Source organism: Mesocricetus auratus, unplaced genomic scaffold, assembly GCF_017639785.1.
Source record: "Mesocricetus auratus isolate SY011 unplaced genomic scaffold, BCM_Maur_2.0 Super-Scaffold_15014, whole genome shotgun sequence".
Classification (NCBI taxonomy): domain Eukaryota; kingdom Metazoa; phylum Chordata; class Mammalia; order Rodentia; family Cricetidae; genus Mesocricetus; species Mesocricetus auratus.
The window spans coordinates 45,556,882-45,571,731 of NW_024429186.1; the positions used below are offsets into that span (position 1 = coordinate 45,556,882).

The 14,850-nt window shown below is 44.3% G+C and overlaps 1 protein-coding gene and 1 long non-coding RNA gene across 3 annotated transcripts in view; one reads left to right on the forward strand and one right to left on the reverse strand.

Moving 5' to 3' along the window:
• Arid4a (AT-rich interaction domain 4A) overlaps window positions 1-6,132 on the reverse strand; it is a 64,789-nt gene extending 58,657 nt beyond the window's left edge. Inside the window, exons 1-4 of one of the 2 annotated variants that reach the window (XM_040742972.1) lie at window positions 5,843-6,132; window positions 4,829-4,886; window positions 2,741-2,851; window positions 86-151 (exon numbers count right to left, since the gene is read on the reverse strand). In XM_040742972.1, the coding sequence (XP_040598906.1) occupies window positions 86-151; window positions 2,741-2,851; window positions 4,829-4,834 (183 nt within the window). In that variant the 5' untranslated portion in view covers window positions 4,835-4,886; window positions 5,843-6,132. Of the gene's footprint in view, window positions 1-85; window positions 152-2,740; window positions 2,852-4,828; window positions 5,150-5,842 lie in introns of those variants that run through there. The other variant, XM_040742973.1, reaches the window with a different exon arrangement.
• Window positions 6,133-6,307: 175 nt separating this feature from the next.
• LOC106021351 lies at window positions 6,308-10,318 on the forward strand. Its single transcript, XR_001196650.3, has 3 exons — window positions 6,308-6,495; window positions 7,508-7,558; window positions 10,126-10,318. It is a non-coding gene; the product is annotated as an uncharacterized LOC106021351 (long non-coding RNA).
• Window positions 10,319-14,850: the final 4,532 nt, after the last annotated feature.

Sequence of the window (14,850 nt, forward strand, 5' to 3'; positions counted from 1 at the left end):
AAGTATGTACAATGAAAAGTTTGATAAATTATAGCATCTGCCTGTGGTACACTATTTTTGATTCTGAACTGTTCGACATACGTACTCTTAAAGGACCCTTTACTTGGTCATCTTGCACCAATTGTGTCGTGTTATCCTGTTTCAGCAATACCTGGAAGACAAAACAAGCAAGTTACTTTCTAAACAATGCCTCTGTAGTAATACTGCAGATGCCTCCTTAATACCCTGTGGTTACCTCTGGTGTAACAGTTATTACAGTGCCTTGTATTTATGTTTATTTTCTTTCTCATTAACTATGAGCTCCTTGAGGGCTGGAGCCCTCTTTCATTACTATTCCCCCTTGTAGTTAGCAAATGTCAGTGCATATTACAGCCACTTAATAACTGCTTGCCAAGTGAACAAACTATAGATTTATAATCCAGTGATACTATTAAAATGTAAAATGGCTTCTAGTGCATTTTATCAAGTCATAAAAGGTTTTGATTGTCACAACACATTTTTAAAACCCTTCAATTTTTATTGGCTATTTAAAAACAGAGTTCTCATGGTCCTTAAGCCTTATGAGGCTGAGCCAGGTGTTGCATGCCTTCAATCAAAGCACGGGGGGTAGGCCAAGAGAGGCAGGCAAGTCTCTATGAGTTTGAGGCCAGCCTGGTTTACAAAGTGAGTTCCAGGACAAAAAGTTACACAGAAAGACCATGTCTCAAAAAACAAACAAACAAACAAACAAACCTCTTCTGAGAATTAGAAGGAATTCAGTTACCAACAAGCACCCCTTTCCAATGCTCTTGCTCCTCAGATCTACCAAATGTACAGGGAGACGTCACAGCAGAGTAATTCTCCAAGTAACAAGAATTCTAGGTAGCAAGTGTATTATGAGCCTTCCTAAAATAATCACTGTATGATTTTAGATAAACTGAGAACTACAATAATTCTTTAAAAGTTAAAACTGTCAAAGATTCTCAAATATTCAGTAGTTCAATTTTATGGGTTACCCAGTTAAAAGGAAATGAAGAAGAAATGAATATCAATGGCATCCTAACAGTCAAGTATTGCCAACAGATCTACAGCAGGCTCTGTTGACTGCATGAGTCACATTCCCTGGGACCAAGGACTCCTAATCCTTAATTGTATTTGAAACATTGGCATGGTAAAGACTACTCGCAGATGTTGCCACTAAGAAGGCTTTGAGATACATTCCTGAGAATCTCCATCTTGAGCAAGTTCCTATGAGGGGTTAATGCTACTGATCTGGGAAGTACAAGCTGAGAATCAATGTTCTAGCTTATCCATTTGTTCATTCATTTACTCACTCACACATTATAACAAACTCTGAGTGGTCACAAGATATGAAGCACGACTGTGAGTATCAGGAGTATAAACTCTAAAAGTCTTCTCCTTTACATTGTATTTAATTCTGGTAAGAAAACAGATATGTAACGGAATGAGGCATATAACAGCCTGTAATACATGAAACAATAATAGTAACAATAATACTTTGACAGTTACAACAAAATATGGGAGTCTATAAAAAATATTTGGGGGCGGGAGAGATAGCTCAGAGGTTAAAAGCTCCAACTGCTCTTCCAGAGGTCCTGAGTTCAAATCCAAGCAACGACAAGGTGGTTCAAAGCAATCTACAATAAGATTTGGTGCCCTCTTCTGGCATGCAGGCAAAACACTGTATACATAATAAATAAATAATTCTTTTAAAAAAATCTGGAGTGTTAGCAAGGACTTTCTTAGATTATATGGCTCTACAATGTTAAAATGTTTATATACGCAAAGGTATTCTTGTGTTTACATTACAAGGGTATTCAGAGCAACAGACGAGGGATGTGGCTTGGGTGGTAAAGGTAGCTTGGCATGAATGAGGCCGTGGGTTCTATCCTCAGCATCATAAAAACCAGGCGTGGTGGCTTATGTATCTAATTCTTGGGGGTGGAAGCAAGAGGATCAAGTTCAAAGTCATTCTCAGGTACTGAGTGAGTTTGAGGTCATTTCAGACTACGTGGACCCCATCTCAAAAAAGAAAAAAGAAACAAAAACAAAGAACTATACACTGGAAATTTTTCTACAGAAAAACAAAATATGCTAACAGATTTCTGAAGTTGTAGGCATTTATCCACCTGTCCTTTTCTACATTTTCTTCTATAATTTCCAAATTCTATACGGAAGTACATTAACTTTTTTGTCTGTTCTTAAAAAATCAACCTCAGGTATAGCAGTGGATCATCAGCACTCGGGAGGCAAAGGCAGGATAATCAGAAATTGTCTGAAAAAGCCACAGACAGACAGACACACACATACACACACCCTCAACTCCTGGAATCACTTTTAATGTTATCTGAAAAACATACTTTTACTGCATTGTTCTCCCTAATCACTGACACTGTGTCTGATTAAGAAAAGAGAGAAACCAAATTATAGCAGAAGTACATTTCCACAAAGAGGAACAATCCAAATAACACAAGTATCACACCTCGGTGCTTAATATTCTGGAATCATTTCTCAGGCTGAGTTCTTTATTTTTCGATTTTTAATGTACTTTGTAAGTTTAGTCTATGATGGTGCTTGCGTATAGCACTGACTCCACAGGCTGATAAAGTACAACCTCTCCCTTGCATGACAGGAGTGAGTGCCCAGCCTTGTCACTTGCAGCACATCAAACAAATCTGCTTACTTCCTGAGAGCAAACAGCAACAAAGGCCTTGGCCCTCCTAGTCTGTAAGCATGTTACCTTGACTTTCACCAGTCTCTTCACGGTCTTGATTTTTGCCTCACAGAAGGCCCCTCGGTACTTGGCGCTGACATCAGTTCCCACTGTCAGATAGGCAGGCTCATCTGCCGCCTGAGGAAAGAGCATAAACTCTTGAACATCACCGCTGTTCTCCCTACTCCAACCTCAAACAGTCCACATTAAAAGTCACTAGAACGTTAACATTACTTGCTCAATAACACTGATAATTCTGAAAATGCTCCTAAAGCAAACACCTTATTAGTCCTACTTCATTTTACATACTCATTTGCTGATGCCATAAAATGTTTTAAAGTTGTAACTTGAAACCACTGATAGGGAAAAAAATTATTTTTTCCAGATATAACATGCTTTAAGAAATTCTACAACTTAATATATAGGAAACAGAAAGATAAGAAAAAAGGGAAATATATTTATATTAAAAGTCTTGTGGATTTTATTAATTTTGAACCTCCAGGTAATTCTGTTTCCCAGTTAAAAAAGAATATTGCTATAAAAGTAATATTGACAAATCCATAATTAAACATTTAATGAGGCAGCTTTGTAAAGGCAACATCTTCTGCTTGCCTTGGGCTGTGAGACAAGGTGCAGGCTGTCTCTGCCTCCTAAACGCAGGGACAGGCCAGGGCCACCAAGCCTGGTTAAGGCAGTACTTTTGATACACTGTATCTCTACAGACAAGAAAGCAAGCAAACTCAGAAAATGCACTGGATGGAGGTTGCATGTAAAAGGCTTAAGTCTGAATTGAAGTGATGAATGCATTTATAAACTGATAAGGACTGTAGTCATATCTAGTTTACAACATTCATCTTCTCAGTATATTTAAAAAGGAAATTTTATTAAGGAATGCCCACTCACAAAAAAACTGGCCAAGATCAGAATTATACATTGAGAATATAAACTCCCAATTATTCACTTTAATCTCGACAGTAACACATGATTGGCATCACTGGTTGTCATTTTACCTATTTCAAAAGCTGTATGAATTCACACAATTCAATTCAACACTGTAAGTGCAAAGTGTAAACTTTAAATATTTTTAAGTAGGAAACAATTTTTCATTTTTCTCAAGTAACAATAAAGGAAGTTCTGTTGCTCCAAAATAAGAGAACAAGAGAAAGTTTGAGAATTTCCCAAAGTAATATACTTAGAGTCAGGTATGTGGTGTACACCTGTCATCCCAGCACTTAGAGTGAAGCGGGAGGATCATGAGTTCCAGGCCGACCTGGGCTACAGGATACTGTCTCAAATAAGCGAAACAAAGACAACTACATATTTAACACACACACACACACACACACACACACACACACACACACACACAGCAACAGTAACTACAACATAAATCATGTACTTTGAAACATCAATCCATTTAAAAAAAATTACTTTTTGGCAAGAAAGTATCTGACCAGAAATAGGCAACAGCCACAGAATCATAATGTTAGGAAAGCTTCCCTTCCCTTTAAACATGCAGACAGTGACGTTTGAAAAACTAGGAAGCTTCAAAACACTATACATGAAATACATGTTTTTAAAATATATACTATCAAGACTGAACTAATCAAGCTAAATACTGTCATCACTTTACTTTATCCCAGAAAGAGGTATCCAAAGCTATCTCCCCTACTCAAGCAACGGGTTTCTTTTAGAAAATGGCATTCAGAGTGGAAAGGGGGAAGTATTTTTTTTTTAAGAAAACAAGAACAAAACAAAAACCCTCCAAAAAAAAAAAAGCCTAAGTAGGACAAAAGCTTAACTTCTAGAAAGGTACTGCCAACACAGGAAGTGTTTGAAAATCGAAAGGGGCTGCACCGACCTTTCCAAAGTGCTAACTACTAGAGGGCTGAACTGCCCGCATTTACACACACACACACACACACACACACACACACACACACACACCACACACACAAGCACGCACGCACGACACCCATTCACACGTCATTTTCCTGAAAGTGCTGCTCAGTAGAGAAATCAATTTGGAGTAACAAAAAGCTACCATTCCACAACAGCCGCCCCGCGACTGGCATCGTCCAGAGCACAGGGCTGCGAAGAGTTGGCTTCACTTACCTTCATCTTGACTGGTGACCTGTGGGGTTCCAGCTTCCACGAGTTCTCTTCCCGGGCGCTGGAGTCAAGGCAGGGGAAAGAGAGGCAGAGGATCGGTCCGAGGCGGGGTACAAGGAAAGAAAGTAAACAAATGCAGGCGGGGAGGGGCTGAGCACCGTGGCCCGGGGAACAGACCCCGGGCGGGCGACCCCAGCGTCTCGGGCAGTGAGCAGAGCCCCACGCGCGCCGAAAGGGCAGCGCGTCCCGCCCCGAAGCCGCGAGACAGCCCACCGCGCCCCCCGCCTCGCCGGCCACTCGGAGCCCAGCGTCCCGGCCTCGCGGGTCCGCGCCCCGCCGGGCCCCGACTCCAGCGCGCGCCCCGCCTCCGCCGCTCGGCCCCCCTTGGCCCGCCCCGGCCCGGCCCGCGGCGGCGGCGGCGGCGGCGGCAACGGAGTGTCACGGCGCCATTGCTCTCCTGCCTCCGCTCTGCACCATGTCAGGAAGGAGAAGCGCTCCTTCACCCGGGGGGCAGAGGCGGCGGCCTGCGGCGGCGGCCGGCGCGGGGGGACCCGGCGGGGGAGGCGCGGGGCGGGGAGGCGGCCGGACAGGGTGTGGGAGGGGAGCGAGCCGCACCGCCGCAGCGGCCGCCTCCTCCCGCGCCCGCCTCAACTTTTTGTACAGCCCGGCCGGAGAGGCGCGGGCCCCGAGCCCCGGGGTCCCGCCGCGGGGTCCCCGCCGAGGACACGCAGCGGAGTTGGGGGCCGGCTACCCCCGGCAGCCCGCTCCTCCTGAGCAAACTTAGCGGCGCGGCCAGCCCCACAGCCATTTTCCCGGGGAGGCGACCGAGGCGACCGTGCCCGCAGTTACCGCTTGGGCTCCCGAACCCGACCGATGCCCGGCACCCCGGGCACGGCCCGCCCCGCATCCCCCTCCCCTCCTGCGGAGCTCCCAACTGCACCGGGACCCCATCGCGGCAGCAGCTGCTCCCGCCGCTTCGCCCATTCAGCGGCCCCCGCGGCCCCGTTGCCCACCCACCTACTGCGGGTGCAGCGCGCTGTCAGCTCTCCAGTCCGCCGCCCTACCGACCGCCGTGGGCCCCCGTCCGGGAAGCACCGCTCCCGGCCGCAGCGGCAGTTCCTGCGCCGGGTTCCCCACTCGCCCCGATTTACTGCCACAATCCACCAAATAACAAGCTGTTGAGCAGACTCGCTTCTACACGAACTCCTATTGGCTGCTCATGACGCCGAAGAGCTTCGGATTGGAGCTCGCTGTCTGCCTTTCTCATTGGATGTAGCTGTGAAACTTCCATGATTGGTGCGGAAAACAGCAGGTAGGACATCGTCCACTTCTGATTGGCCGTGTCCGCACACTCACGTTATTGGAGGATAGAGGATTGAGTAAGAGAGCCCAGAAAGCTGATTGGGAGAGCCGACTCCGGATGTGCTTGACTGAGCACTGATTGGAGAAGAGAGGGGTCAGGAAGAGCAGTTCCGCACGAGGATTGGGCGGTGGCGTGTCCCATGGAAACGGAATCCAGAACTGCAGCCAGGGGTTTGCACGGGGGCGGAGCCGGGTCTTCCCCAGGCGCCTGCGCCTAACCCGTCCCCGGCGCCATTTTGTCCCGGCAGCAGCGTCCGCAGCTCTTTCCCATTTTCGGCGTCTAAAGGCAAGGAAGCGGACTGAGGCTGGTAGGTTTACTTCTGTGAGGCGCCGGCTTACCAACTGCTCCAGGACCACGCCTAGCGAAGGCTGGAGGAGTCGCGAAGTCGTCCGAGCGGTCTGTTGACGGCTCCAGGTGTCCGGTGGCCTCGGGGGTGGCGCAGCTCTGTGCGCACCGGAAGCGAGGGCAGCCATGGGCGCTGCTGTCCGGCGGCGGAGCGGGGCTGGGGGTGGAGGAAGGGGGCGAGGCCGGGGGGCACACGTGTGGCTTTCTGAGGCGGTCCTTCGCGCCCCTTTTCTCCGGCTGGCGGAGTTGAATGGCATCGCTCCTCCCGGAACAGCCTTTTCCCCACTTTTAAATGCGTTTGGGAAACTGGCCTGCCGTCTTTAGTCACCAGGGGCCCAAGGGCGGCAGCTCCGATAAGACGGAGGAGGTGTGGTTTCTAGAAACGTCCTGCGTGGGGGAAAAGGTATTTCCTCCAACTGTGAAGCTATGGGGAAACATGGAAGCTCCGGCTTTCGGAATGCCGAGGAATGTACCTGCCTGGGCAGCCGCTGCTGCTACTGTGACCTTAAACAAGCGCCTCTTGTCACTGCATGAGGTGTTTGCTGTAGTACTAGTGGAGTAGCATAAGGAAGTAGTAGTGGTTCTGGAAAGAAACGACGTTTTCTTAGATAAAAGGAGTCTCCCGATCGGACAGCCCCTCGTCTTGTTAAACGAGACAAAAAACTTAACAACTGGATTACTACTAATAGCTTGTACACTGAATTAAGGTGTTAAATGTTAACCACACTAAATTTGCCCCAGTAGAGAACATCTTAGCTGAAAGCCCAATAAGCTTTAAGATTAAGTTAAGTTACAAATTAAAATTGTGACTTGTTTTTCTAAGATTGTGAAGTGTATTTTGGTAGTTTTACTAAATGCCGTAGTCATAGCTATGTTTTTAAAATCTTCCTGCTTGTTTTTGGTGATGCTCAAAACTAGAAAATACTTGAGTGAGTGAACAATTCTTTGAGGATTTTTTTTTTTTTTTGCTCTAGAGTTGTGCTGAAGAAAACAAGACACCTCAGTGACAACCCCAAGTATCACAGGTGAGTGTTAATATTGTAGTCTTGTGAATTGGGGAACCGGGTTGTGCTTAGATTTTCTGTACATTACAACTAAATACTAAAATATGAGTGGTTGTTGAAAGGTTTTGTTATTTCAGGTTTTTAAATGCGTCGGCTTAATTAGCTTCCTAATGTTAGACCAGAATGAAATCCACAGATAAAGCCACCCTCCGTATTTAAGTTCGCCCATTCCTGGTGTCCTCTTTTCTGGAATTTGGTTTTTGAGACAGGGTTTGAGTAATCCAAGCTGATCTGTACCTTGCCTTGGCCTTGAGGGAGCCAGGTAGCCAAGGATGACCTTGAAGTGATCTCACTGCCTCAGCCGGACTATGCTATCATGTCCAGTTTTTGTTTCTGAACTTTAAACACGCAGTGTTTTAAGTCAGAATCTGAGTATTTTCATGATTCTGACCTCCCACTCAGATTTAAAAGTCTCTTGAAAAAGGTCCTATTAGTGAGAATTTAGGAGTGAAGGCTTTTGGTTTTCTGTTTCTTCATTTTGTTTTTTTTTTTAAGAAAAGTATACTGCTGAGCCTCTCTGGCAATCACCCACACATAATTCCACTATCCAGTTTTTGGTATACATACTTATGCCTATGTGAGTTTGAAAATTAATGAAAAGTAAAGTAAAACTCTCTTGTAGTCTCTCTACCAAATTATAAGTTTATTCTGTATTTATTGGATTTGGATTGCTTTTTGAAATGATACAGTTGTGTTCATTTTGTTACTTTTTTTTTTTAAGCTAAGGAACCTCAGAAGTAGTTTGCCTATAAAGTACATTCCGTGGATATCTAGAATAGATAAATCATGATTTAAATTTTGGTTGTGCTGGGATTGAATGCAGGCCCTTGGACATCGTGACAGGCAGATGACCTCCAGTATACTGTCCTGTCAGCAAGACGTGCCTTAATTTGTGAGAGCTTTCCTGTTTCTTTTTCTGTGATAGCCACGATAAGCCAGAAGTTTTACAAAATGTTATGCCTAAAGACTATTAGTGGCTAAAATTTTGAGGCTTCCTGGTTTTCTTTGACAGCCTGGCTCTTCTTTGGAATAGATTTTCAGAAGTGAAAATGCAGAAATTTTTCTCCAATCTTTTGTTCAAATAGAGTTAGTTACCTTTTTTTCCCCTCCCTCCTTAGACTGGGTTTCCCTTTGTTCCCTGTGCTGACCCAGAACTCCTAGACACAGAAGTCTTTTCAGCCTCAGCTTCCCAGCCAGCTAGGTAGGCTTACAGGTGTTATCCTTTCAGAACCTGGCAGAAACATCTAACAGCAATTCTTTAATGAAAACGTTTTTAACATCCTACTTTGGTCTTCAATTTTTTTTTCAAAAGCAAAGATTCTTTTATTAAGTTAACTACCTTAACTCGAGCCCTTCCTCCATCACGATGGGTGGAATGAGATGGAATCTTCAAATGTTTAACATTACAATTTAACTGATCTTTGACTGTCAATAATATGTGGGTTGAGGGCTGGGAAATGGCTTAGTGGGTAGAAGTCCTGCAGCACAAGCACGTTAGTTCAGATCCCCTGTGTGCATATACAGCGCCCAATGCTGGGTATGCAGGAAGAGCCTGGAAGCCATGATGGTCAGCCAGTGTGGCCATTCAGTGAGCTTATAGTTTAGTAAGAAGGCCTTTCTGTCTCACAAAACAGTAGAAAGTGATAGAGGAAGACACCTGCCATTATCGGCCTTGAGACCTCAGTGCTGCAGGTGTTTGCATCTGGATACTTCACACACAATATGAAGACTGAGAAAACCCATTAAGCACATATTAGCTGAACCTGGTAATGCAAGCCTATAGTTCCAGCATTCTAGAGATTGGGGCTGTGATGCAAAAAAAGAATGTATGCACATGCTTACCACTGGGCCTTTTACTGGATCGCTGTGTCACGTGTAAATGAAAGAAATGACTGACGATAAACTTTTGAAAGACTAGTTTACAGATTCTAGTGAGAGTGTAATTAGCTGCCCTATGTGGTCTTTCTTACTGAAATAGTAAGTCAGGACATTTTTATGCCTTTTTGAACATTTATTTCAAGGGATGGTGTGCATGTGTCGTAGTGTCTGGGTGGAGGTCGGGACAGCTTTTGGGAGAGTTGGTTCTCTCCATCTACCATGCAGGCTCCTGGCTCATGCCTGAGTTACCACGCTTTGCAGCACACTTCCCTACAGGGTCATCTCCAGCCCTGGATGCTTATTTATTTACTTGCCCACTTACGTACTTTCAATTTCTGTTGGTTTTTTGTTTGTTTTAATTGAGATAGGATTTCTTTTTTACCTGAGGCTAGACTAAAAATTTTGGGGCTCAAGAGGACCTTCTGCCTCAGCATGAAAGTAGTTGTAACTACTTCCTGTACGTACTCCTTGATTCCTTCTACTTTTAATTTGTCATTACTTAATATTTAACACAGAACACTGAACATTGTGTTTTGCTTGATTCTTTTACTCTTCATAAAAGCCTGATGAAGGAAGTTTGTTTTTAAAATAACAACGTATGTTCTAGGTCTGAGGTGAAACATGCTGAGAATGCACTCTTTGTCTTTCAGAGTAACACTGGCTTTTGTGGGGAGAACCAAGTTGCTGTGGCTCTAGAAGACCTAGGATTTATTGCTTGTGCTGAAAAGTTCTGGTTCTGGTTTGTAATTTTACTTCATCCTTAAGTGAATGAGATTGGCCTTGTTATATGTGTATGCACACACATATTTGTGTACCTTTTTGGAAAGCAGTTTAATTGCAGAAGCTTCAGTGTATATGTTCAGAAGTAGAATTGATATAACTTGGTTGAATATAGCTACTTCCAAGATTGAGTTTGGGAGGGATTACATAATTCTAATCAGACTTTGTATTTTGGGTACCAGGGATGTCAGTCTTGATTGTAAAGGTACTGTACCTTTCATACAAAGGCTCTAGACTCAAAACCCAGAATCTGCATGAATGATCTTTTACCCTGTTGGACTTTGTTGTTTGTTCTGTGACCTAGTGAATGATGGTTTTCATTCACAAATAATTCCAACTATAATGACAGTCTATTTCAGGGTAAGGATTAAAGCAGCTCTGGGCTACTTAATGACATTCCTCCAAAGATCTATGCCTAGGGAGCTTAGTGTGAATAAAATAAGTAACATAATTAAATGTGGAAGGTTAATCTAAATACTTCAAAAGATTCAAACTGGCCAGGTGTTGGTGGCACATGCCTTTAATCCCAGCACTTGGGAGGCAGAGACAGGCAGATCTCTGTGAGTTCGAGGCCAGCCTGGTCTACAGAGCGAATTCCAGGACAGCCTCCAAAGCCATGCAGAGAAACCCTGTCTTGAAAAACCAAGAAAAAAAAAAGATTCAAACAATTTGGGTTTTTTGTTTTGGTTTTGTTTTTCAAGATGCCATTTTTCTGTGTAGCCCTGGCTATCCTGGAACTCGAACTGTAGACCAGGTTAGCCTCAAACTAAGGGTTCCTCCTGCAGCTGCCTTCCGAGTGCTGGGATAAACGGTGTGGGCCATCATGCCCAGCTGGTTATTTTTAAAGATTTAAACAGTGGCTCCTGGTCAGTGAAGGTTCCATATACAGTCATCTCTAGAGTCATCTTTAAGCAAGCAGAGTCCAGAGCTAGTTCAGTGGAAAGTTGTGAACAAGCATGACTGAGAAAAGCTATTTCAGATAGTAAACAGTTGGGAAAGGATGCCTGGCAAAAGACGGGTCAGAAAAGTTAGGCTTGTGTTGTCAGAGTTGCCAGAGTCAGCTGTGGAGCATTTGCCTGGAGACTGGGGAATGAATGTAAAGATGATTTTTATCTTGTTGTTGGCCCTTTGAGATAGGGATGTATTAGCCTTGGGTGACCTGAAACTCACTATTATAGACCACCTGGCCTCAAATTCACAGAAATCCCACTGCCTCTGCTCCCAAGTGCTGGGATTAAAGGCATTGGCCATCACACCCACCTTAAGAGCTTGGCTTTTTTCAAGACAGGGTTTCTCTGTGTAGCCTTAACTGTCCGGCAGCTCGATTTATAGACCAGATTGGCTTCAAACTTAGACCTACCTCTGCTCTCAAGTGCTGGGATCAAAGGGCATGCGTGACTACTGCCCAACAAGATATTTTTATTTGGTTTTTTTGTTTTGTGTAGTTTTATAAGCCGTGTTCTTCCTTTCTTTAATCCTTTGTTAGTCTTCTTTTACCTGTTTGGTTTTTGTTTTGTTTTGTTTTATTTTTAAGGCAGGCTCTCATATGGCCAGGACTGGCATGTTGCCTTAGTCTCCCTAGAGCCCTAGTGCTGAAGTTACAAGTGGGTACTATTGTGCGTGATTTCTTTATTATTTGCTTTTTAATGTTTTTATTCTTCTAATCCCACTGATCCCCACTTCTACTCTTGTTTGTTCTGTTGTCTGTCCCCATACCAAGGGTTCATCCTCTCCTATCCAATAAGTTCCCTTTGCTTTGCGTATGGGCACCCTACCAGTGACTATACATTCCTGAAGAAAACATTTCTTCTTCTATCAAGCATTAGCTGTGTAAATACTTGGGGAGGAGTGAGGCCCCATGAGAACCTCTCCCTTCTAACAGGATGTTGACAGGCCCAATCTTGTTCAGATCTTGAGTAGAAGTAACCGTGGCTACCATGAGTTCAAGGGTACAACAGCCAGGTCAGTGTTCCATAGCTCATGACTTCCTCTGGCTCTTATATTCTTTCTGCCTCTTGTGTGATATACCTTGAGCCTTGAAGTGGGTTATTTAGAGCTGAGCCCTGGACAGTCACTCTCAGCACTTGCTAGCAAGCCTTCCCGTAGACCTTGGAGGAAGAACAAGGAGACCACCGTGTGGTCTTGTCCCGCCAAAATGCTTATGTGTGATCTTGTACATTACCCAAGCAACCCTTGCTTCCTCTATATTCTTGCACTTTCAGAATCCCACCCTATGGTTTCAAAATAGCCAATGGAATTATATGTTGCCACTTGTGGGAGACAAAGAAACAAAAAATCATATAAAAGTCTGTAAACAGTTCTAGTCTATATGCTACCACAAATAAAAACTTTTCCTGTAGAAACCTTGGTGTCCTGTTTCTTTGTTCAGAATCCCACATTTCTTGGTTCTGTCTGGGATTTGGTGATGGGGATGTCACCTCCCTTTTCACCAAGGTGAGTCGTGATGCCCATCTTGCTGTTCCAGGCCAGAGACCGTGAAGTTTATCAGAACCTGATAAGTCCCAGGAGCCACAAGAGGGGCCTGACTACTTCCTGGAACCCCAGGACTTGCCCAGATAGTTCATACAGGTTGGACTGCAGTGGCTCAAGGTAGAATGGTGGGCTGGAAGTATGTTTGGAAGAGTCAGACAAGGGACTTGACCACATAGGCCAAAGTAGTTAGTCATTGAGTGAGTTTCAGTTCCCTGAGGATCCTCATCCATGGTGGCCTTACTGGAGTCCAGATACTGAGAATTCTAGCTCTGACCCACTAAGACTAAGGAACATGAAATAACCCCAAAGGGATGTGTCTAGTAATAGATGGAGCAAAATTTTATTCTCTCCCTCCCTGCCCTTGTGTGTTCAGGGTTGTCACAGCGATTCGGTACCCATCCCCTGTTGGCTGGATGTATGCAGTTCGTTCCTATCCGCAGTGGTTATGAGCCTGATTAGAGCAAAATTGTAAAAAGCATGCTGTTATGATGTATATTTATGATTTATTACTGCTTGCCTGAGGATTCAGAAGCAAAGCCAGCCTCTAGCTATAGAGATCAGGCAGTGGTGGCACACACCTTTAATCCCAGGACTCAGGATTAACAGGTAGTTCAAAGCCACACTAATTACACGAAATAGATCCAGTCCTAAAAGAAACAGGTCACAAAAAAGTAATCTCAGCACCTAGTATCACATGCCTTTAATCCCAGTATCAGGGAGGTATATAAGAAAAGAACAGGGTCACAGAGCTGGCATTTAGTCTGAGAGTTAGTCTCTAGCCACATTGAGGAGAGAATAGCAATCTGTGGAGCAGTAAAGTTGGAAGCAGTTTGAGGATCATCACCCCTTTGGTCTGAACTGAGGTAGAGGTAAGAGCTAGTGACTGACTGCTTTGCTTTTCTGATCTTCAGCTGGAAGCTTGAACCCCAATTATCAGTCTCTGAGTCTTTTATTCATCGTGCTACAGCATGTTCGCAAAGGTAACAGTTAAAAATGTAGAGCAGAATCTGAGAAGCTTGTTCTGAAGAATCACCATGTAGTCATCATGCCATCAGCACTTGTCAGGACCTCTGGAAAAAAACTGTTCTTAACCACTGAGCCATCTCCAGCATGATTGGCCTGTTAAACAAGCCAATGTGGACTATTTCATTGATGGCAGTAACTTTATCAAGGAGGGTGAATCCTTTGCTGGTAATTCTGTAGTGACACTTAATTCTTCCACTGTGCTTAAGCCTGCCCAAGGGGACTTGAGCATAAAGGGCAGACCTTGGCTGGGATAAGCTACAGCATATATACAGACTCTATGCTTCCTTCTAACTCTATACAAGGGCCCAATAAAATGAAAGGGGGCCTGATTAGTTCTGAAGGAAAAAGACCGTGTGCCTGGGAAATCATGGGACTTTTAGAGACTATAACAGTTCTGAAAAGACTAGCTATTCTAGACTATTAGGAATACCAGAGGGTACTGCAGTTTCCCAAGAAATCACAAAGCGGTCCAGGAGATAAAACTGGTAGATTCCCAAGGCAGAAAAGGCAGTAGCTATAACTGCTGTACTGTTCCCAGCCTATTATTGTTAGTCAGGCTTGGGACAGTAGAGATAACAATGGAATGAATGGCAAGCTCCCAGGGACCACCTTGGATATGTGGGAAGGCAGCTTATATAGTGCTTCACTTGGGGTTGGGGTCTTGTGTGCTGGGTTCTGCTACCCCTTGCCATAGAGGTGAACAGTAAGGAATGCAGGCATATGAGGACGGCAAAACACAAAGCGACAAACTTTACAGATCAGGAATTGGAAGAATGATTAGTGGGCCCCAGAACATATCATTTAATATTACGGTCAGGCCACAAGGAAGAAAGGAAGGAACTTGGGGACTACCATATTCCCAATACTTGTGAAATCACATCATCAGATTACAGGAAAGTTTTTGAGATTTATAACCAATGAAACTGCAAGGGTTCTTGATACTCTAGCCAGATAGCAAACAAAATTGCAGTGCCATTTACCAAGATTGCTTGGCTTTAGACTACTTACTTGCTTGCAAAGGAGCTGTTCATGGAAAATTCAACCTAAGCTACTATTGCTTAGAAATAGATGATAAA